Raw genomic sequence first — 20,878 nt, 5'->3', positions numbered from 1 at the left:
GATGCGGTTACTGCGACTCAACGACCGGATCCACTGTGCCGCACGCTATTGGCAGCGCCCATGCTTAGCGTGCAACTTACCCCAGGGAACACTGTATAATGAGGGCTGATTCCACGACTTTGTCCGAGGTAGCCTCAACTTGTCAAGATGAGTCGAGAGGATCCATTAATTGTAAATGCGGGGAATGGTCCAAGCTCGCCAGAGATAAAAAGGAGGCAGCAGCATGGCATAGAGCTTGTCTAAAACAATCTTCACACTGTCAAACATGGATAAACAATTGTCAGAACAGACCGACCACAACGTTGACTCTCCGTCAAAGAATGAGGCAGAGTATTCAGCGGCAGAAAGCCGTTACTCTCACAAGGAGCAGCGACACATCATCCACAAAGTCGACCGGCGACTCATCACAGCATTGGGGCTATTGCTGTGTGTGAGTCTAGTTGACAGGACCAACTTGGGCAATGCTATGATCTCTGGGTACTGCTTCACTCCAATTGGGGTTACTTCCATGCTGACATAACAATAGCATGGAGGAGGAACTGCGGTTGGAGATTGGCTCTCGCTATGTATGAAGCCAAGATTGCTGACATTTAAACCAAATCTGACGTTCTTCATAGGCCATTGTTCTTCTCGTCTTCTTCATTCCTTATGTCCTATTCCAGCTTCCATTGATTCTCCTGAATCGCAAAATTGGGCCTCGGATCTTTCTGTCTGGTATCACTTTGGCATGGGGTATTGTTATGATGGTAAGAGACCCATACACCATCCCCGTCATCTTACTAATTCAATTAGTGTTTTGGCTTCGTACACAACTGGAAGGTCTTGATTGCACTCCGGATGCTGCTCGGCTTACTCGAAGGTGGTCTCTTTCCAGGGGCTGTATACTTGCTCTCGATGTGGTACTCCCGCTGTTTGTATCCCCTCCCCTGTCCGGCAGAACGGCATCTAACCACCTATAGATGATATGCACAAGAGGTATTCGGCATTCTATCTTATCAGTGTGACGGGAGGGGCTTTTTCTGGACTTCTAGCATTCGGATTTATTCATATGGGTGGATTAGCAGGCTTCGCACCATGGAGATGGATCTTTATCATGGAGGGACTGCTCACTTGTGTGGTAGCATGCATTGGATTTGTGCTGCTGATCGATTTTCCAGACGAAAATCGTCCGTCATGGAAATTTCTCAGCAAAGAGGAAATCGCTTTTATTGTTGCGCGGATTTCTCGAGATCGACAGGACGCCTCGCAAGAAGTCCCCTTTGACCTAAAGCAATTCCTCAAGCCAGCATTGGAACCAAAGGTGTGGGGGTTCGCGATTCTTTTCTTGTAAGCCATCCCTTATTTTATCAAGACCAAAGGCTCACAAATGCATTCTAGTTGCGCCACAATGGTTTCCTACTCAATTACTTTCTTCCTCCCTATCATCATGACCTCCGAGCTACACTTTCGCACAGAAATCGCCCAAGTCCTCACGACGCCGCCCTATTTCTTCGCCGGAATATTCATGTTCCTTCAAGGGTGGCTGGGTGACAAATATCGCATGCGAGCACCATTTATTATCTGGAACAATATACAAGCTATCATCGGACTGGCTATTCTCGGCTGGGTCACTGTTCCTGGTGTGCAGTATTTCGGGGTCTTTCTTGTTACCTCGGGGTCGAATGCGAACGTCCCTGCTGTGCTGACGTATCAAGCGAATAATATCCGTGGCCAACTAAAGCGCGCTTTTTGCAGTGCCAGCGCGATTACTTTGGGTGGTATTGGAGGTGTGGCGGGATCGATGGTGTTTCGGACGCAGGATGCGCCGAGGTATCATCCTGGGGTGTATGCGTGTATAGCGTGAGTACTCCATTTTCTTGACTTCCCAGCTTAGTCTATTGCTGACCATTTTATTCCAGAGCAAATCTCCTCTCCATTGTAGTTGTTGGTGTTCTTACTACTTATTTTGCTGTTTGCAATCGGCGAGCGTCCAGGGGGAGCATGGTTATCGAAGAATTGTCAGGCTTCAAGTATACGCTGTGATAAACCCTCCCTAGTTATTACTGCGTAATATCGTCACTCAGACCATATTTTCTCAGATCCCCAGAGACCTTTTCATCTCTATTGACAATGTACAAGCCCGCTCCTTATAAAACACTCAATGGAAGAATGCTGGGTTAGAATTCAGTAACCAGACTCCGCAACCTAACACTCCTCCCAATCTCCAAAGTACTCTAAGCATCACCAGCCTCCTCCGGACCATTCATCAAAGTATGCAGCTTCCTCCCTGCCCGATTCGCAAGCGCACGATACGGACCATCCTCAACGACAACCCCCCGATCAAGAACAACGACATGATCGGCAATCTCGATCATCTCCTTAGAATGCGTGATAATAATAACCGTAAGACTATGACGCCCAGAAACAAGCCGTTTCACCGTCTGGCGTACAATCTCAGCAGCAGCAGGATCCAAACTAGACGTCGCTTCGTCGAGAATGAGGATTTGGGGTTGGCGCAAAAGAGCGCGCGCAATGACGATGCGCTGCTTCTGGCCGCCCGACAGACCGATACCTCCATCACCAACGACAGTGTAGTATCCACATGGTAGTGAGGAGATGAAGTCGTCAATACCGGCAGCATGGGCAGCCGCGCGGACGCTCTGTGGTAAGGCAAGAGGGGAGTCTTCGGGTATGCCATAACTGATGTTGTCGTGGATTGTCCCGGGAAAGATAGTCGGCTGCTGGGACACAATTGCAATTTGAGAGCGAAGTGTGGGAACGTGGAGTCGTAATAAGTCCACGCCTCCGAGGGTCACGGTAGACCGGCCATGTCTGGCTATTGGAGATTCGTAAAGTGAGAGTAAGAGCGACGCGATGGTTGATTTTCCGGAACCAGATCGTCCCACAATTGCGGTGCAGGAATTCCGCTGGATGTTTATGGAGACATCTTTGAGAACAAGCGTGTTTGGTCTGGATGGGTAGCGGAAGTTTACCTTGTTGAATTGGATTGGGGTCAAGTCGGAGGCATTGACGGTCCCAAGATGCTCATGTGACTCGGCCTCAGGGAGACTGGCAAGGCGGAGGAGTTGTGTTGCTGTTTCACGCGATGTGTTGATTTGAGGAACTAGATGTAGTTAGTGATAATGCGCTCGATTTGAGTTACCGGGGCGTACGAACTCCAGGAGAGAATCTGAGCGGCATATCCGATGCTGAAAAGAAGCATGGAAAATACCATCATAACATCGTTCACGTTGAACTCGTGAGTTACAAGAACGGCCCCGTAGTAGAAGATCAATGCTATACAAAGTTAGATTAGCCAGCGCTTGGGCTCAAATTGGTGTGGCTTACCGCTTGAAAAGACAACACTCGATTCAACCATTCCGAATAGCATCCCCGTGTATATGGCACGTTTCAGCCCAATTCTAAGACAATGAGTGATGGCTTTCAATTGCTTGCGATGAAAATATCCCTCGAGAGTCAGTGATCGCACAGTGCGGATCTCCGAGAAAGTCTCCGTGAAGACATCAGTTGCAATACTGTTGGCTTCATTGCATCGTCTCTCCCACAAACCATTGGTTCGTTCAAACCCCCTGGTAATCGCGTAGATGATAGGACCACAAGAGAGCGCCACAAGAGTCAGTTTCCAGCAAACTATCAGACTCCAGATGATAGACATGACCGTGATGGCTGCCGCAACAACGACAAACCCAGCAAAACGGCCTAGCAAATTCCGCATATCCTCACCATTCTGATCAAGACACGCAGTGAGTTTTGGCGACGCATTATCTTCCTTTTCAAACCAGGCTAGCGGCTGACTGAGAATCCGCTGGAAAGCAGTATACCGTAGCTTGTCCATCCATGCCTCGCCGCAAAACTCCAAGAGATAGTGCATGAAGAAAGAGGCCAGACCATCCCCAAAGGAGACTCCCAGAACAGCGAGTGACCATGTCATGGTCAAATGCTCACTGTTCGAGCCGGCATAGAACGTGCTGAACAGTTTGGACAGACAGTACGAAAACATCGGCGTTGCGCTGGCATGAGCTAATGCCGATGCAAAACCGAAGAACAGAATGACCCGCTCGCGAATAGTTAGGCTTGGGCCGATAGTGCTCATTATGCGAGTGAGCGAAGTCATCCCATTGCTTTTGCTTACATGTCGTCTTTTTGCTTTCATCGATCGACGCCGAAAACTCCTACCACGTTTCGACTGGGAGGGATATCGTGAGATATACGAAATACGATTATGGAGGTATCGGTCTGCTCGTGGACCATGTCCATCGATCTCAACCATTTCAAGATCGTCCATAGGCGATGTTCCCGGCCCATGAGCAAGGCTCTCTGGGATTCCACCACAGAATGAAACACTCTGGGGTCGAACCTGGGCCAGATCCTTTTCAAGCTTTGGTGAGTAGATCGCTAGTCTCTTAAGTGCCATTTCCTGTGGATTGGGGATATGTTTTCTAGAGACCAAGGCTGCACGCCGAGGGATAGAGGGACCGCAATCTTCTGAGCTCTCCGAGTCCTCAGAAGTAGAGCTATTCCAATAGAAATTAGGCATTGTTGCGCTTTTCCGGTGGGCCTTCTTCTCATCTGGTTTAGGTTGCGCTGTTGAATGGAAATACTTTCCACCTTCTGGCATTTTTTCCACTTCATGCTTGTAGCCTGATTGGGTGATCGTGCCGTTCTCCAGGATGTACAAGAAATCCTGCCCGAGAATTTGCGACATATCGTGCGTGATAATGATTGTCGTCTTGTTCTTTCGCCATTTTCGAATTTTATTCATCACTGCCACGCGGTTCGTGAAATCCAAGGCGCTCGTAGGTTCGTCCAGAATCAAGACTGGTGTGTCACGTAACTTTGCTCGTGCAATTGCTACTCGCTGCCGTTGTCCACCGCTCAGAAAACCCCCTCCGGGACCGACACTAGTATCGATTCCCTTAGGTAACCCATCGATGGTGTTTTGGAGCTTAGCCAGATCAATCGCCTCTTTCACATCCAGCTTCATGACTGGTCCGAGCTCCTGCCGTCCAAATGCAATGTTGGTAAGCACAGACTCGTTAAACAGGACGCTGCGCTGCTCAAGGAGAGTGATATTGTTCCGAATATAGTTCTTACTGAGTGATTGAATCGAATTCCCATCGATCAGAATCTCACCCGATGTGGGAGGATAAAAGCGCATCAGCAACTGGCTCAACGTGCTTTTTCCGGAACCACTCTTTCCAATAACAAAGGTTGTTTCTCCAGCGGGAAAGAAGAACGTCGATGGTTTGAGAACACACTGATCCGGTGCAGAGGGGTAGGAAAAGGACACCTGAACAAAATAAGGTCAGTCCAACCCCTTTGATATGGGTAGTGTGGAAAATGCCCACATTGTTGACCTCAATGTCCCCCTCGCAGTGGCGAGGATACATGCTGCCTTTCATCTCGCTGACCATTTTGTTCTCCACATGGTACCTTGTGATCGATTTCAGCGCAGCACTAGCTACCTTGCCTTTCTCTATGACGATCATCTGGGGCAGGATTTGTTCAATAGATTGTGCGGCAGTTAGACAGGCCCAGAAAGTCCTCAGCACTTCTCCCGAAGTAAGATTACCGGAACGAGCGAGCGTGCTGCCATACCAGAACCCCTGAACGAACATGCCGAACATCATCCACCGGATGAATGCAATTTGAAGAGAATTCAGGCGTGCTTGCCTTAGGTAGTGCATGGCGGATCTGTCAATATGCCAGGCAAAATTATGGGTTTCCAGAGACTGGCCGTTGAGACACTTGACCGTATCGATAGAGGCGATGGCATTGTTGGCTATTTTGGATGCATGTGTCAATTCGACTTGCTGTGCTTTGATGCTTGATTTCATTCTGATGGACAGAATGGCGATGATGGATGAGAAGATGGGGATTCCAGCGAGAGTGACAAGAGACAGGCTCCATGAGGTATAAAGCCCAAGCGCGAGCGATGCGATGGATCGAAACGAGTACTGGAGAACAAGTCCGAGGGGCTGGGAGGTCGCCATTTGTAAATCATGAATATTGCTTGCCATATAGTTAGAATGATCTAGAACATCAATTTACGGCGACGAAACTTACGCTTGGATCCCAGAGAGAAAAGCGCCAGAGCCCTCCCGCTGGGCTTCAAACCATTCAACATCCCGTTTGAGCAGCTCAATGAAGACATTACCGCGAATTCCAGACGCCTGTAATTCACCAAATGCCACAAATAGGGCATAGTATGCACCATTGAAGAACCAACCGGCGACTCCCAGCCCGACCATCACAAAACAGTTTGAGACGATGCTGTCTCGGAGTCCTTGAGCACTGCTCTGTCCAGCGCCGAAGGACGTGAACGAATCGAAGATATTGCCTAGAAATATGGCAAGAGCAGGAGTGACACAGCTGGCAACGAGGGCGAAGCATGAGCCAAGGATGAGAGTTGGCAAATGCTTTTTCGACGTAAATCCGAAGAGCGATTTCCAGCTCGGCTCCGTCGGACTGGGGTCAGCACCAACATTGTTGGAGTCTTTTGATTTTGCAGTCATCGTTGCAGACAGTTCATTTCAAGGCTGATGAACAATTTAGATAAACTGTGTACACATTAGAGATACCATGCTAAAGGCGGATGGCAGCTCGCGATGGAAGGAAGCATGAGGGAGTAAAACAGTTATCTGGGACTCGACGCCCATATACACAGGAGATAATGGCCCATGTCTAGTGTTATCCGAAGAACAATCCTTAGAGATTTCCCCATTCGGTAATATCCAAGGGGCCGGTGAAGGCGTTTCTTTGTCCTCCAGCCATTTTCTCGGGTCACGTGACGTTATACAAATTCGAGTCAAGAAGAGATAAAAGGAAAGGAAAGGAAAGGAAAGGAAAGGAGAAAAGGATAATTCATTTCTGGGTATTTGACCAGCTCAACTCATTATTGTCCTGCATCGAAGACAAATCCGAGTCTGTGCTGCGTCATGGATTCTATGATCGATCAGAAAACCTTTCTATACACCACCAAGCATCAAAGTCGCGGCCCCGGAACCAGTCCGCGCCCGCGTTGCAGAGAAGAACAATGAACATGCCGTCAGCCGTGTAGACTGGTGAGTGGCTGCTTGTGGCTGCCTTCCAGAAAAGCCAGAAGTGCCCGTCTTCGAAATCATGAGCTTGCCTTCTGGGCCTTCTCGTAGACCCAGTCGTTCAGGCCCGCGCGGTTCCTAGAATAAGCACCTATTAGTTATGGATTTTTTTATGAGCTGTTCAAGAGTTGGTACTTACCGTGCGATCTCAACAGCATAGAATTGCATGCGAACACCTAGTCCCCATCGTCAGCCCCTCGCTTCTCACAAAGTCAATCACAGCCATAAAAACCTCGTCGACTCACCGAAGATTGTAGTGTCCTGATCATACTCTGCATCGGCACGAGTGCGAATTATGGTTCCAAAGTTGAAGTCCTCGATCTTCTTATCATATTGATTGACCCACTTCCGCCACTTCTCCTTGCCGGCCTTGCTCTTCATTTGATCCTCGTCGATGGTGGCGGCGGGATCAAAATCGGGAAACTCGGCCATGAAGCTCTCGTAGATCTCATTGTCCATCTTTGTCAGGCGTAGCTGCGAGCCTTTCACTTTCTCCAGGATGGACCAGTATGTCATCAGGTGTTCCACGGCTGCAAAGACATGGGCGTTAATATATCTGTTCGATTGAAGAGTACAAAGGACTCAGAAAAGACGGACCCTTTACTGCGAACTGCTTCTCCATCTGTACAAGTGGTCAGCGTCAGCGATCAAGTCAACCGCGTCTGCGGGCAGGGGAGCTTGGGCAGGAAGACGCACATCCTCCAGGTTCTCGGCCTTCTCGGGGTCAAATGGCTTCGACATGTTGGCGGTGGTATGTATGTAACGCTTAATCAGACGAGAAAAGTTCAAGGTCGAGTACGATTGTTGAGTGAGTGGAAAGTGGAAGTGGTCGTGCCCCACGAACATTTTTTCTGCCGAAAGAAAGGTCGCCGCCCGCTCCTCCGCTCCTTACGTCATTCGCCAAGTATAGATCCCACGTTACTATTTACATGAATTACCTGACTTTGATTGGAAAGGGAACGGAGAGGTGCCTGGGTCCCATCATGTTGCGCTCCTGCCTAAAACTGTGATGCCTAACCAATCTCGAATGTTCATTCCATATCTACAGAGTCCCACTTACTACTGAGTGGAAATGTAGTTATAGGAGTCCCACACTTCATCCCTGGGTCGGGGCCGAACCATCAGCTTAACCGGATTGCAGTTGAAGCGTTCAAAGTGCTCTACCGCACCCTGGCCAGGCCCTAATTCCCACTCGAAAGCAAGGACAAGCGCCGCAGTACAGATGCTCAGCTCCATATATGCCAGGTTGCGTCCAATGCATGCTCGTGAGCCTTGGCTGAACGGCTGCACATAATCCTTGAGGTTCTTGCGTTCCTCGTCCGTGTAGTTCTTGTTGTCTGGGTCCCACCGCTCTGGATGCCAGCTGCTGGCATTGCTGAAGAGCTTCTCGTTCCGATGGAGCGTATAAGTAGGCGCGGAAACCCCAACCCCAGCCGCAATCTGGTGGCCAGCGATGATGGCCGGTTGGGTTGTTCGACGGGGAAGACCGGTTGCGACGGGAGACAAAACACGGAATGACTCGTCGATGCAGTATCGGAGGTACGGAATGTGTTGCAGCTGAGCATAGGAGACGATTGGACGTTGATTTGTGGGAATCTCTTCCTCCAGAATCCGGCGAAGCTTTCCCTGTTCGTTAGGATTACTGGCGAGGCTGTAAAATATGTTGACCAGGGAGGTCTGTGTGGTGTCATTCCCTGCATTCAGCATGACAGCAGCTTCAGCGATGAGCTCATTCAGTTCCATCGGCACTGGATTCTTCTCTGTTGGCTTGACAGGAAGGTTGGAGAACAGATCAGGCTTGCTCGGTGGGTTTTGCAACCTATCTGTAACCAGAAAGCGCGCCATGCCAGTGAAGTTTGTCCCACATTTGTTTCCGAACGTCCAGCCCAACATCCGGTTTTTAACAAGGTCAAACCAGAAGGCAGGCATGTGGCCCAAGAGCACGCTGAGGCGGGCTCCTGTGTGGAAAGTCTGCATTGCGTGCACTTGCTGGACGACACCTTTTGCATCCTGGGCCATGCAGTCATCATCGCCTCGTTCCAGAAAATTGAATGATTTTGAGAAGAACATGCTACTGATCGCGTCGTACGTGAACATGTTAAGCCACGGTCTGATGTCCAAGGCTCCATCGACAACGTCGAAACGGTCTGTGGGGGCAATCTTGCTGCCCTGAGACTTGACTTTGACAGCCCGAAGAAGCTTGTCAACAACATCCATCACCCGAGGCTCCATCGAGGTGACCTGCTTCGCTGAAAAGACGAATGACAGGTTCTTTCGTTTCCGGCTATGGAGCTCACGGCTGGAAGTATCCGCCATGGATGGGTTGCCGCCGGCCTGATTGTCATAGAACACATCCTTGACCACTTGCGACCCATGTCCGTAGATATCCTTGTACGCCTGGATGGAAGAGAAGGATATCGTCTTCGGCCCAATCCGAACCACCTCACCCAGGGCTCGATGGGCTTCATCGATAGCGATAAACTTCTGGCCACGCCAGTTGTGATACATCTGCCACAGCGGCGTCAACGAGGCAAATACTGAGGGTGCTGGGAACCTCCTCAGTGCTTTCTCATCACGAAAGTGTTGAAACGGTAGATATAGTATGATAAGCACTAGTATGCATGCGAACAGACCAGCTACACGTCATTTAGTTATGACCGTTCAAGAAACTTTGTGGTGAACGTACCTAGCGACAACATGTTTGGTTAATTTGTAGAGTACACAACTATGAAGAGAGAACACGCTCAGTAATTAGGTATTTGGGTTGATAACAGTGGAAGGAGCCTGTTACCTGCGGGCGATGAGCGAAATCCTCTCTACTAAATCAGCAAACATGTAGAAGAGAGGCCCGAGTTCCCATGATCCTATGACCGTTCTGACATGGTTGTTCGGATGGAACGCCGAAGCCGCTTTGGGCATGATTGGACTTTCCATCTTTCCCCAGACTCTACCTCGGCGGGAACTTTCCTAAACAGGTTAGAACTTCAAGACTCCGCAATCCATATGTCATGGGGTTCAGGCATATAGATAGGCCTTTGAACGTAGCTATGTGGCCGACCTCACAATCCAAGGCTGATTGGGCCCGGTCCAGATCCTCTGCAAGCGATCACAACAAGTTCCGTTCGGCCACTTGGTCTGATGCATAAAGTTTTGTAGGAAATTAAACAGGCATCTCTGTTCTTCCTTGCCGGAGAAGAGCTGCCCGCACCATGCAGCAAGATGCGAGCCATTGATGACTGCACCAACGTCATCACAGGAGAACGTTATGCCACAGACCAGACGAGCAGGGGTTAACACTTGGGACTGCGAAACTTAGCAACTGCGGTGACTCTGAATGTAGTTTCTCGTGAGCATGAGGAACCGCAAACCTACCTCCATGTATTGATTGATTTCAAGGAGAGACGTGCATGCGGACTGACCTCGACCATATAGTGCAAGCATGACTTTACATACATAGTAATATTGCCACGCAATGGCTAATGAATGTTGTCAGCCCAGTCGATAACCACAACTTGGGAAAATTACCTTGCCACACGCTGACATATCGAACGACAGGAAATGGCTCAAATTCGTCTTGAATATGACACCATGGCTGGAAGCTGTCTGGCAAACTTTGTCTCCACCGTTCGATAGATGACTGTAAGTGGTCATAATTGCCCCATGACTTCTTCCGACAGGTCGTGACACCCGGTCCAATCGGGTCTTTCCAGCATTCATTACATATTAGCGCCGTTAAAAACGTGATGCGATTAGCCCAGACCGTTTCCGGTGCCGGAGAATACGACATGCTCAGCGCAGAGGTGTCCAAGTCAAATTGGCATGGCTGCTCATTCAAGAAACACATCCGAATATTCTGACGAATGTAGACCCAGAATGATGCAACCTCCAAAGAAGGCTGCTCGAGAGACCATCTATTGCTGCCAGCAAAGAGTGATGTTGCTCCCAACAAATGGCATTGCATGTCATTCTGCACTTCGTAGAATTGCTCGGACATTCGTAAAATAACGGCAGTTGCGAGAAGAGCCTCGTTTTTTCGCGCCACTGACTCGGCAGAGAGTAGTGGAATCAATGTGGTGATGGCCTGATCATGGTACCGGTCACCCTCGGACCGGTCTAGCTCTTTCATGAGTACCAGAACGCGCGAAGAGTATGCGAGGCAAGCATAAAACAAGACGGGAGTGACGAGGGCCAATTTGGGAACCAGCTCTCCAAAATGGCGATCTGACGATGCAATGTCAAGCTACAATGCTCAGGGCGTCAGCGCCAGTGACTCAATCCCCATGGAATCTGTCTGAGATACACGACATACCCATGGTCCCGCCTGTTTCACGTAAAACGCAAAAACTTTAGCATCCAGCCGGTTCGTAACCAAGGCCGCAGTGCCGTAGACCGGCGAGCTTTGGCCGTTGCTCGGATCACTGGTGATATCCAGGTCCATGGGGGTGGAATACTGCCATGCAGTCCTATCTAGCTCGATATTAGTATGACGTCTCACCCATCCCGAGCTCTTGGGATGGCGGTCAGGTGAAATGTAGCGGATAGCATTTGGCACGATCCGAGAACCCCCCCGAATCTGGCGCTCGAAATGCACAGGGGCAGCCGTGCCGCAATCAAGCTCATTTGATGCATTATGGCCACTTTGGTTGTACCTTACGGGGCCATTCTGAACAGGAGGAGATACCGGACTACCTGGGCTGGCGCCTAAACATTGACTGAAGTTAGACTGGTCGTCATCGTCACATATGAACGCCACTTGCCATTAGTTGGCGATAGAAGGGAGGTGGTGGAATCTGCATTCTTCCGCCGTTCTTGGGTACGGACAGACAGCTTTGCAATGCGCGAAGAATAGTTGCTCTCTCGGATCTGGACCATCTTGGATGCATACTCGCAGCGCAACAAGGCTCTGGCCCTTTTGCAACTGGAGCATATCGGACTAGCGCGATCACCTACGTTCGCGGCTTAGCTGTCTTGTTTCTCTTGCTATGAATGCTGGCAGCGCGCACTGACATTTCAGATGTCGTTCGCGACATGGAATACTGTCGGCGCGGAGTTAGCCAGCATGCATGACTACTAGTGAGGGAAGCTGACCATCTAGGTTCTCTGGATGACATGATATCAATAGCTGTAAGACGGCCGCATCCTGGGGTACCGAAGAGGTTAAAATGTCGGCGAAGAATGCAGTCCGGGGTAGGGGGTACACAACTGACTCGCGTGGTGGGCGGTGGCCACGGCAAACGCTAAGCAAAGCGAGTCATCCTCGCCGAGGTTCGCTTATTTGGGACTGGCGTTGATGTTAGCGTGAAGCTTGATGCCGATCTGCGTTTCCGCCTCTTGCTGCATTCTGCGGAGATCCCATAACATTCCCCACCGCATTCTCCCCAGTCATGGCGTCGTTTCTTATATATCGGGATGATTACCCCAGAATTGGGATCTGGATTTCGCCAGCGGCGATGAGAACCCTTGCTTCTCTTTCTATCTCGTCGACCTCTAACCATGTCTGACAAAGGCAACGCGAGCATGCTGGAGGAGGCCGATGCCTCGTCCGGCCCCATGCATGAATATGCGGATGCTCCGCGCCATCGCTATCTTTTTGGCCACCAAGGTGCCGTGTTGATGCGCGCCATTAGTGTGGCTGGGTCGATTGGATTCCTCTTATTTGGATATGACCAAGGAGTTCTTGGTGTGAGTACTAATATGCGGGAGTTCCATGTTGTCGCGAAACTAACCGCTAGCAGGGTATCAACACGTCGTCCGATTTCTTACGTCAGTTTGGCAATCCATCGTCAAGTCTTTTAGGCACCATCAATGCCATCTATGAGATTGGCTGCTTCGGCGGTGCTGTTACGGTTTTCATCTTCGGAGATATGCTTGGCAGGCGGAAGTGTCTCTACATTGGTGCTGCATTGATGGCCATAGGCGCGATCCTGCAAGCATCTTCGTTCGGCGTTGCTCAGATGATCGTGGGGCGGATTGTTTGGTATGTAAACTATGAGCTATCGCATTGCACACTTGCGCAAAAAGCTGACTCGTGACAATTCCAGCGGTTGGGGAAACGGGTTTAACACCGCGACGACGCCATTATGGGTCAGCGAGCTCAGTCCAGCCAAGTCTCGAGGCCGTCTCGTTGCGATGGAAGGCAGTCTTATTGCGCTCGGAATTGTGATCGCGTCCTATTACAACATCGGCATGGCCTACACGACCGGTCCAGTGGTCTGGCGTGCTCCTATCGCGTCGCAGATCATCTTTATCATTTTTCAAGTCGCCTTCGTTCTTGTCTTGCCCGAGTCTCCCCGGTGGCTAATCAAACGTATGTTAACCCTGTCAAGAGTACACACTTGTAGATAAGGCGAGCTAACTGTGACTACCTAGACGGACGCCATCACGAGGCTATTGATATTCTCGCCCAGCTAAAGGGTACCAACACTCCGCTCTCGGATTCCTCCGTGCAGACTACCAAGGAAGAGATCGATGAAGCCCTTCGGCTCGAAGAGGCCGCCGGTCCATGGAGTATCAAGGAATGCTTCGTCAACGGACCTCTCAAAATCCGTCGACGGTATATGTTAGCTATTGGTGTTCAAGCCATGCAACAACTTTCGGGGATCAATGTCTTGGTATGTCCTCAAATACACCCCAGTCAATCACTCACTTCAGACACCTCTTTTCTAATCGGCGCAGGTATACTACTTCCCGCGCACTTTGACCACCGACCTTGGCATGGGCGAGAAAGTCTCCCTGCAAATAGCCGCGGGCCTCTCCTGCACCTACTGGGTCTTCAGCTTGATTCCTCTGATGTGGCTGGACAAAATCAGTCGCCGAAAACCACTCATCCTCGGCGCTCTAGGCTGTGCTTTTTGCTTCCTCATCGTAAGCCATCCATTCTCAAACCATATCCACAATCAAATCTACATCTAACAACCCTTCTCCCAGGCCGGAGCCCTCCAACAAAACCCAACCGATACGCGCGCCAAAGCCTCCTTAGCTTTCTTCTTTCTCTACGAAGCCATCTTCGCAGTCGGCTGGCTCCCAGTTCCCTGGCTATATCCCGCGGAGATCATGCCGCTGCGCCATCGGACACACAGCACCGCACTCGCGACGGCGAGCGATTGGATATTCAACTATATGATCGTGCAGATCACGCCCATCGCAATCTCGAATATCCGCTGGCGGACATACATGATTTTCTTCGCGCTGAACCTCTTCTTCGCGCTTGTTATCTGGCTCTTTTATCCTGAGACCTCGGGGCGCAGTCTTGAAGAGCTGGATGCCATCTACTTGGGCGACAATGATCGGCTATTTGTCGTCGATAAGAGGGGTAGGTTGCTGCCGGGTTTTGCGGGCCGATATAGCCATGAGTACACCGATAGCAGCCTTGAAGCGGGGGAGAAGTATTGAGTATCAATCTTGCCCTTGCCTGAAGATTTGAAATTCTATCTCCGCTATGTACTTTGTGTTTTAGATTACTACTTTACCTCATGTAGTCGTATGCTCTGCCTCCTCGAAAAGGAGTATGGGGAAGTAGATGCGGGCGCCGGCTGGGCCCGACAGCAGCCTGAGAACTGACTGAGAATGCTTTGAGTCCCGCATACAGTACTTCCGGGAATCGGTGTCACCAGCTACACTCTTCGATTGTTTCTCGAACTCTAATGCCAAGAACTAACATACTGTATTAAGAATAACCCCGGAATAGCAATATTCCTGTATCGGTACCTATACACTATGTTACCTAAGTCAATATACTGGCATCATGTATGGGGAAGTCATGGTAGATTGGTCGTAACATCGTCTTAACCCAATTAGGCAACAAGTCTCTCATTGGCTAAGGCTGGAGCAGAGAATTCAGAACACGGGTCCATGTAAACCTGATATCGCTTAACCGAAATAGGCAGTGAGTCTCTCATTGGTTCCGATCATAGGCTTCCATAAGAAGTGTGTGTTTTATGGGTCACGATGCTACGTAGGCGTGGCCCTCAGAAAGAACATAAATAAACCGTTTGTCATTAACTAAAATATTCCCATCTATAGCGCGAAGACTGTCTATTCCCATAAATTATAGCCCTCTCTCAATTTCTATGCGATACAGGCGGGATGGCTACTACGACACATTCCAAATTCACTGAGAAGACCGAAGCCGTTGAGGTCGCCGAGGCGTTTGCTTGTGGAATCCGTGGCAAGACAGTCATAGTTACTGGTGTGAATCGCGGTGGTATCGGTTTCTCGACCTCCCAAGCCTTTGTAAGCTACCCCTAAGTCTCTCATACAACTCGCCCATGTTGATTGCCAGGCCTCTCAATCGCCCTCCCATCTCATTCTTACCGGTCGCAATCCGGTCAAAATCCAGGAGTCAATGAAGGCCCTCAGGGCTGATTTCCCTGACGTGAACTATCGCGGTCTCCAGATTGACCTTTCTATTCAACAATCGGTCCGGGATGCAGCTGCCGAGGTCATGAACTGGGCCGACGTGCCCACAATCGACATTGTCGTTAACAGTGCCGGCATAATGTGCATCCAAGAACGCACATTGAGCAAGGATGGTATTGAGCTGCACTTTGCAACAAACTACCTGGGACACTGGCTACTCACATGCCTTATCATGCCAAAGCTAATCAAAGCCGCTGAAAGCAACCCGAAGGGCGCCACACGAATTGTCAACGTAAGCTCTGCTTCGCCCCAGGTCTCCAGTATGCGCTGGAGCGACATAAACTTCGATAAGAGGAACAAAGATCTGCCCACGGAGGAGCAGCCTAATTATGAGTGGTTTGAGATGTGTGGGTGTCCAGGCATCGAGGAAGTTTGTTTTGTTCCTCTCGATGGCTACAACCGCAGCAAGGTTGCAAATGTGCTCTTTGGCATCGCCGCGAATAAGCGGTTATTCGACAAGCACGGAATTTTGACCCTATCCGTACACCCAGGAGTCATAGAGACTGAGCTAGGCCGAAACATGACCCCGGAGAGTCAGGAAACATTTGCGGAGCTGAGAAAGAGCATTTTTAAACCAAGAACGTTGGGCGCGGGAGCATCGACGAGTTTGGTCGCCGCATTGGACCCAAAACTGGCTCAAGGTGTCGGAGAAAGCAAAAACGACAGCGAAAATTGGGGATCTTATCTTGATAGTTGTCAAATTAGTGGTAAAGCTCATTCTCTTGCAGTGTCTAGCAAAGAGGCCGACAAGCTCTGGGATGTCTCTGAAAAAATGGTTGGACAGGCTTTCGCATGGTGAGCAATCCCTTGGGCGTGACTTCAAATAATTTGAAACGCGGCAATGTGAAAGTACGGTATAATTGTCATTAAAGAATCGATATCTAGTGGCTGTGCTGTACTTGGTTCCATAGCTTATGACTAGGTTGGTCATGTAGAGCTTGTATCCATGGAAATTTGCAAAGACAGCTTCGAAGTTCGCTCCAGCTGCCAATTCCTTGCCGTTGAGCCAATTGTCGTATTCTCGAAGCAACCAAATAACTATTAAGATCCTTTGAATACCAAATGCCTCCAATAGTCATGAGCCAAAGACTTATGCTATTCTCGAGCTCGTGCAGGTCACTATTGAGGAAATCTTGGAAGCGCAGAGATAGTGTCTTGAAGTCTATGATCCGGTTCCGGCCGATTTGGAAAAATGTGGTCATAACAAACATGAGTAACCCAACGTGGATTGCGGTTTGCGAGTCGATTCGGCCCGTAAAATCGTTTATTGGAATAAACCGTAGGAGGCGATAGCAAATTGAAACGAAAATCTCCTCGAAGCCTAGGAGATCAAGCATAGGCTGGCGTGAATCGCTATTCAGTAGACAGCAAAGGCTCATAACATCTGAAAGTATGGCATAAAGATATGGATTCAAATTGTTGCAGGGTATGACTGGAGCGTGGTTGAGACGGTATCCTTCCGAGGCCAGTTTATTCCACACTTCAGCCATATGGTCTCGGAAGAACATTGTCGGTCTTCCATACTGCAACGAAAGCATTATGTCCGTTCTCCAACCCTGGAAGTTAGCTGAGAGGCTGACAATTTCGTAATTCTCTCACTTACTTGCAGACTATCAAGACAAGGGTTAGATTCCCATCGAGTTGACTGAAGCCCCCCGCAGCTCGACCATCTTTTGCAGCCCCCTCGCGTGCACTTCAGCCGCAGGGCCTTGGTTTCTTATTTGTTCCTGCAGGATGAGAGATGTTATCAGCCCTATAGTGGAATCTGAGAGAGCTTCGCGGCTTTCGAGCCTCCTCTGGATCTGGGTGAATGTCTGGGATAGGTGATGCAATGCTCTAGTTGTGCTGCTGCCATTTCCTAGGTATATTTCGTTGCATGTCTGCATCAAACTGATATTGCAATGGTAGGCTGAGATTTAGGTCAAAAGATAAGTAAAACCATGTGGATTGTCTCCGATCTCACCGGCCTCATCTGTGAAAAGCAACCGGAGCCACAAAAGCTTGGCTTCACATAAGGGAAATCCAAGGGTGATAGGGTATAGCCGTTCAGTGGTCAGGTCGAAGACTTGAAACGACTGTGTCAGCTCTAATGGAATCAGTTTAAGGGTTTGAACTCTCACACTGGTTGATAATTTTTAGAGAATATTGGTTGACTTCCACCACAGGAAGAGAACTTATGGGGATCGCGTCCCCGAATATCTTGTCGATTGTACTTGGATTCACGCTTCTGTTACCATCGCAGGGCCTGCGATCGAGATCCTCAACCTTGATAACATTTGGCTGATGCGAATTGATCGGTAGTCCTCTTGACGCTCGGTGAAACTTTTTCCCAGTATTCTTACCCTTCATGACGTGACGACGCATCAGCTTCTTGGACGTCCTGTCAGGCTGGAAGCCATCTATGAAGTAAAAGGTCTTCTCCATGGAAGACTCTGTATTGGAAAAATCATGGAAGTCACAATTCGATGCAGTCTCGCCCAGTCTATAAATTAACAAGAGTCTGAGAAGCGCAGATCCCGTGAGCACTAAGACGGAGTGAAAAAGCCAAGAAGTTGCCCCCTAAAACCCGTGAGGGACTTTATGACGTTCTTGGACGTGGGGGCGCCCAGCGTAGCAGCTGTCTAGTTATGACAGGTAATAAACACGGGGTTATCCCAGTACAATCATCCGGTCTTTACGGTACAATGCTACAAAACGGGGCTGTTCTTGGGTTATTCCAAAAGTAGATTAGAACTTCTTGGCATTAGAGTTGAAGAGTGTAGGTTGTGACACCGATCTCCGGAAGTACTGTATCAGAGCGATTCTAAGACAAATCACCCTAATCGAGTCCCCATTCAATTTAATATTATGAAGCTGCACGCTCCCAATATACACGGTGTTGAATCGTACCAGTCACCAAGTAACAAATCATGCACTGACTGCATGGATATATACCGACAAAGGTGCAGCAACAATGCCGCAGTATCAACGCACGCACGCTATGATCAACTGGAAGTCATGGCAACTAAGAAGATACAAATATTTTATGTTGAACCTCAGAGATTAACTTCAGTCACTGTCAGCATCATCTGGCAACTCCTCAAATCTTCCTTCGCGAAGAGCCTGGGCCACCGGATTTTCAGCCGTGATGAGGCCATTCGCTCGCGCCCTGCTCGAGTCGTCAGCAACTGTAACATGTCAGGAAATAAGTAAGCATACCTCTCAAAAAGCACAAAGAGCCTTTCGGCCTCTCGCTCCTTCTCCTCCTCTGTCATCGGCGGGCCAGTATCCTCCGGTTCGGCGGCAAGCCGCTGTCCAGTGACCGGATTGATTCCTGAGTTGAGGTCGTTCCCGTTTGTCGGGTTCGTCGCAAAGGCTTCCCCGGCTGTCTGCGGAATCTCCATGCCGCGGGATGCCAGGAATCCAGCGGCGAAACCATATCCAATCCGCTTTGTCATGTTCTCCGCGTCCTTTCCGGACAGCACAAACATCAGGTCCGAGATGGCAATCTTAAGATTCTGGTAAGGGGTTGTCGACAGCTTCAACAGTCGTGATGACAGGGTGTCGGTCTGTCCAATGGGCAGACTTCGGTCGTTATCGTCCGGCAGAAGCAGCCACTGCATGTACTTGCGGGGCCCATCAGGTGCCTGTTCGTGGACGACGATGAGGGAATGTAGGAGGGGGATGGCTTTGACTTCCAGTTCTTCTGGGGCATAGACCGACACAGCCTGGTCCAGGATATTGATCAACTTATCGACGTTGCAGTTCGTGTTGAATTTGGGGAACAGAGGGTTGCTCTCAAAGTGGCTGCCCTTCTTCTGTTCTAAATCGAGGACCGAGAGACAGTTGATCAAGTATCCCACCAGCCCATCCAAGGGCTTCTCGGGAATGTCGACGCGACTGATGATCTTCAGGACGTGCGGGATGGACGGAGAGAAGGTAACCGCGAGGTCAGGGTAGATTTTGGAAATGTTAAAAATCAGCTTGAGGGAATCTATCAGGGCCAGTTCGTCGATCTGTGTCAATGGCGTTCTTCCTGATTTGGGGAACTGTTTGGCGTGCCGGCTTAATTGCTGCGCTCGTTAGCACACCCGCCAAGGCTAGACCTAGACAGGTTGGCTCACGTAGTTGATATTATCCCCTAGAGAATGTTTGTTGATCAGATCGTCATAGTTCATCGTGGTATCGTAGGTTGCAAAGAACAGGATCCTGCTGGCGACCATTTCATCTTCCGAGTTATCGACCTGCCACATTACCGGTCAGCTTCCCTCACGGTCCTGAAATCTCTTGTTGCACACCTTCAGACGCTCCGCAAGCTTCCCACCGTATCCAGTGTCTACAAAAACTTGGCGCATCTTCGCATCTAGCAGAAGCGCATTTGCGACACACCGCAATGCTGTGCGCCGTATGTCGGCGTTCTCGCCATCCACACCATACCGCATTAACGTCTCGATACCCTGCATGATCATCAGAGAGCCGCCAAGAACCGTTAGTGGAAGTTGGGGCGTACATTCTTGCAATAGATAGGGCCGGCGTTCTCGGGGCTCGTCCCGTGCTGACGGAGCTGCTGAAGGATCTGAACCCGCTCTGTCCCAACAATTAGGATATGATCAGATCACGAAAAGATATCTGGTATACTGACGCGCCGAGGAAAGGGTCTTGTCGCGGAGATCTTTGTTGAGCGTCTCCAGCAGTTGTGTGACCTGCTGGAGCTTTTCTGTGGTTGGTTAGCCACTGACTTGGCAAACCAGCGCTGGTCAGGTCCAGGGGGAGGCCGTACCCGGTCCCTGCAGCTGGCGGGACTGCATTTTGAGCGATTCAAAGAAAGAAGAAGAGGTCTTGGAGGGGGTGGCGTGATGGATCAAGACCAAATTTCGGGTCAGGGGAAGCGTCTGCTCGTGGACTGGAACGGTGGGCTCACCGCATGCAGAACTGGCACAGACCAAGGCGTTGTCGCAGAGTGGCGCTGACGGTCTCGGTGGTCTGGCAGGAAGAACAAAGAAGGGCAGAGAAGACGAAGATCATCGTTTGGAACGGGGCAAGGACCCCACTTGAGCTAGGTTGGCCGGGCCGGATTCCTCCATTGGACGGAGGGTAGGTATAGTAGTGCTGAATCGGTTTCAAGAAGTGGATGGAGTTAGGTACAGAAGGTCGAAGGGAGACCAAGGGAAATCAAAGAAGAAGCCAGACCAAGGACTTCCATCCTAGACTGCCGAAGAACGGGGAGCCTGTGAGTGACCAGTGGCTGCCTCAGGCTGCCGTTCGCGCGGCCACTTTGAGGCGCGTGTTTTGGCGCGTCGGGCCTTTTTCTCTCCCTCGCCTGCTGGACTGATCCATTCCTCAACTTCAATTCAACACCCGCCAGTGGACGAGGATCCCAC

At 50.0% G+C, this 20,878-nt stretch overlaps 8 protein-coding genes across 8 annotated transcripts; 3 read left to right on the top strand and 5 right to left on the bottom strand.

The window, feature by feature from the left end:
• Positions 1 to 265: 265 nt before the first annotated feature.
• N7510_007349 (phthalate transporter) lies at positions 266 to 2,022 on the top strand (the record flags this gene model as incomplete). The annotated part of the gene is made up of 7 exons (XM_056979274.1): positions 266 to 477; positions 527 to 566; positions 618 to 746; positions 793 to 910; positions 960 to 1,326; positions 1,378 to 1,839; positions 1,899 to 2,022. The coding sequence occupies 7 exons, from the start codon at positions 266 to 268 to the stop codon at positions 2,020 to 2,022; spliced, it is 1,452 nt and encodes a 483-aa protein (XP_056832317.1).
• A 191-nt stretch (positions 2,023 to 2,213) lies between these two features.
• N7510_007348 (ABC transporter ATP-binding protein) lies at positions 2,214 to 6,515 on the bottom strand (the record flags this gene model as incomplete). Its single annotated transcript, XM_056979273.1, has 5 exons — positions 2,214 to 3,103; positions 3,157 to 3,276; positions 3,328 to 5,290; positions 5,349 to 6,012; positions 6,067 to 6,515. The coding sequence occupies 5 exons, from the start codon at positions 6,513 to 6,515 to the stop codon at positions 2,214 to 2,216; spliced, it is 4,086 nt and encodes a 1,361-aa protein (XP_056832316.1).
• Positions 6,516 to 7,120: 605 nt separating this feature from the next.
• N7510_007347 (polysaccharide biosynthesis domain-containing protein) lies at positions 7,121 to 7,841 on the bottom strand (the record flags this gene model as incomplete). Its single annotated transcript, XM_056979272.1, has 5 exons — positions 7,121 to 7,178; positions 7,240 to 7,276; positions 7,346 to 7,630; positions 7,698 to 7,722; positions 7,797 to 7,841. 5 exons carry the CDS (start codon positions 7,839 to 7,841, stop codon positions 7,121 to 7,123), a joined length of 450 nt encoding a protein of 149 aa, XP_056832315.1.
• Positions 7,842 to 8,159: 318 nt separating this feature from the next.
• N7510_007346 (cytochrome P450) lies at positions 8,160 to 9,799 on the bottom strand (the record flags this gene model as incomplete). The annotated part of the gene is made up of 2 exons (XM_056979271.1): positions 8,160 to 9,736; positions 9,787 to 9,799. The coding sequence occupies 2 exons, from the start codon at positions 9,797 to 9,799 to the stop codon at positions 8,160 to 8,162; spliced, it is 1,590 nt and encodes a 529-aa protein (XP_056832314.1).
• Positions 9,800 to 10,145: 346 nt separating this feature from the next.
• On the bottom strand, positions 10,146 to 11,809 carry N7510_007345 (uncharacterized protein; the record flags this gene model as incomplete). Its single annotated transcript, XM_056979270.1, has 5 exons — positions 10,146 to 10,403; positions 10,473 to 10,576; positions 10,626 to 11,340; positions 11,410 to 11,737; positions 11,790 to 11,809. The coding sequence occupies 5 exons, from the start codon at positions 11,807 to 11,809 to the stop codon at positions 10,146 to 10,148; spliced, it is 1,425 nt and encodes a 474-aa protein (XP_056832313.1).
• Positions 11,810 to 12,593: 784 nt separating this feature from the next.
• On the top strand, positions 12,594 to 14,492 carry N7510_007344 (sugar porter family MFS transporter; the record flags this gene model as incomplete). The annotated part of the gene is made up of 6 exons (XM_056979269.1): positions 12,594 to 12,782; positions 12,836 to 13,081; positions 13,122 to 13,407; positions 13,470 to 13,711; positions 13,776 to 13,964; positions 14,028 to 14,492. 6 exons carry the CDS (start codon positions 12,594 to 12,596, stop codon positions 14,490 to 14,492), a joined length of 1,617 nt encoding a protein of 538 aa, XP_056832312.1.
• Positions 14,493 to 15,185: 693 nt separating this feature from the next.
• On the top strand, positions 15,186 to 16,317 carry N7510_007343 (NAD(P)-binding protein; the record flags this gene model as incomplete). Its single annotated transcript, XM_056979268.1, has 2 exons — positions 15,186 to 15,332; positions 15,382 to 16,317. The coding sequence occupies 2 exons, from the start codon at positions 15,186 to 15,188 to the stop codon at positions 16,315 to 16,317; spliced, it is 1,083 nt and encodes a 360-aa protein (XP_056832311.1).
• A 2,249-nt stretch (positions 16,318 to 18,566) lies between these two features.
• N7510_007342 (synembryn) lies at positions 18,567 to 20,305 on the bottom strand (the record flags this gene model as incomplete). Its single annotated transcript, XM_056979267.1, has 7 exons — positions 18,567 to 18,666; positions 18,717 to 19,570; positions 19,622 to 19,741; positions 19,796 to 19,954; positions 20,008 to 20,084; positions 20,140 to 20,214; positions 20,278 to 20,305. The coding sequence occupies 7 exons, from the start codon at positions 20,303 to 20,305 to the stop codon at positions 18,567 to 18,569; spliced, it is 1,413 nt and encodes a 470-aa protein (XP_056832310.1).
• Between the last annotated feature and the right edge of the window lie 573 nt (positions 20,306 to 20,878).

The sequence above is a fragment of the Penicillium lagena genome (genome assembly GCF_028827675.1).
Source record: "Penicillium lagena strain IBT 129212 chromosome Unknown utg000005l_segment0_segment0, whole genome shotgun sequence".
NCBI classification, from domain to species: domain Eukaryota; kingdom Fungi; phylum Ascomycota; class Eurotiomycetes; order Eurotiales; family Aspergillaceae; genus Penicillium; species Penicillium lagena.
Note: the sequence above shows the minus strand (reverse complement) of the source record. Positions and strands in the feature narration are given on the sequence as shown.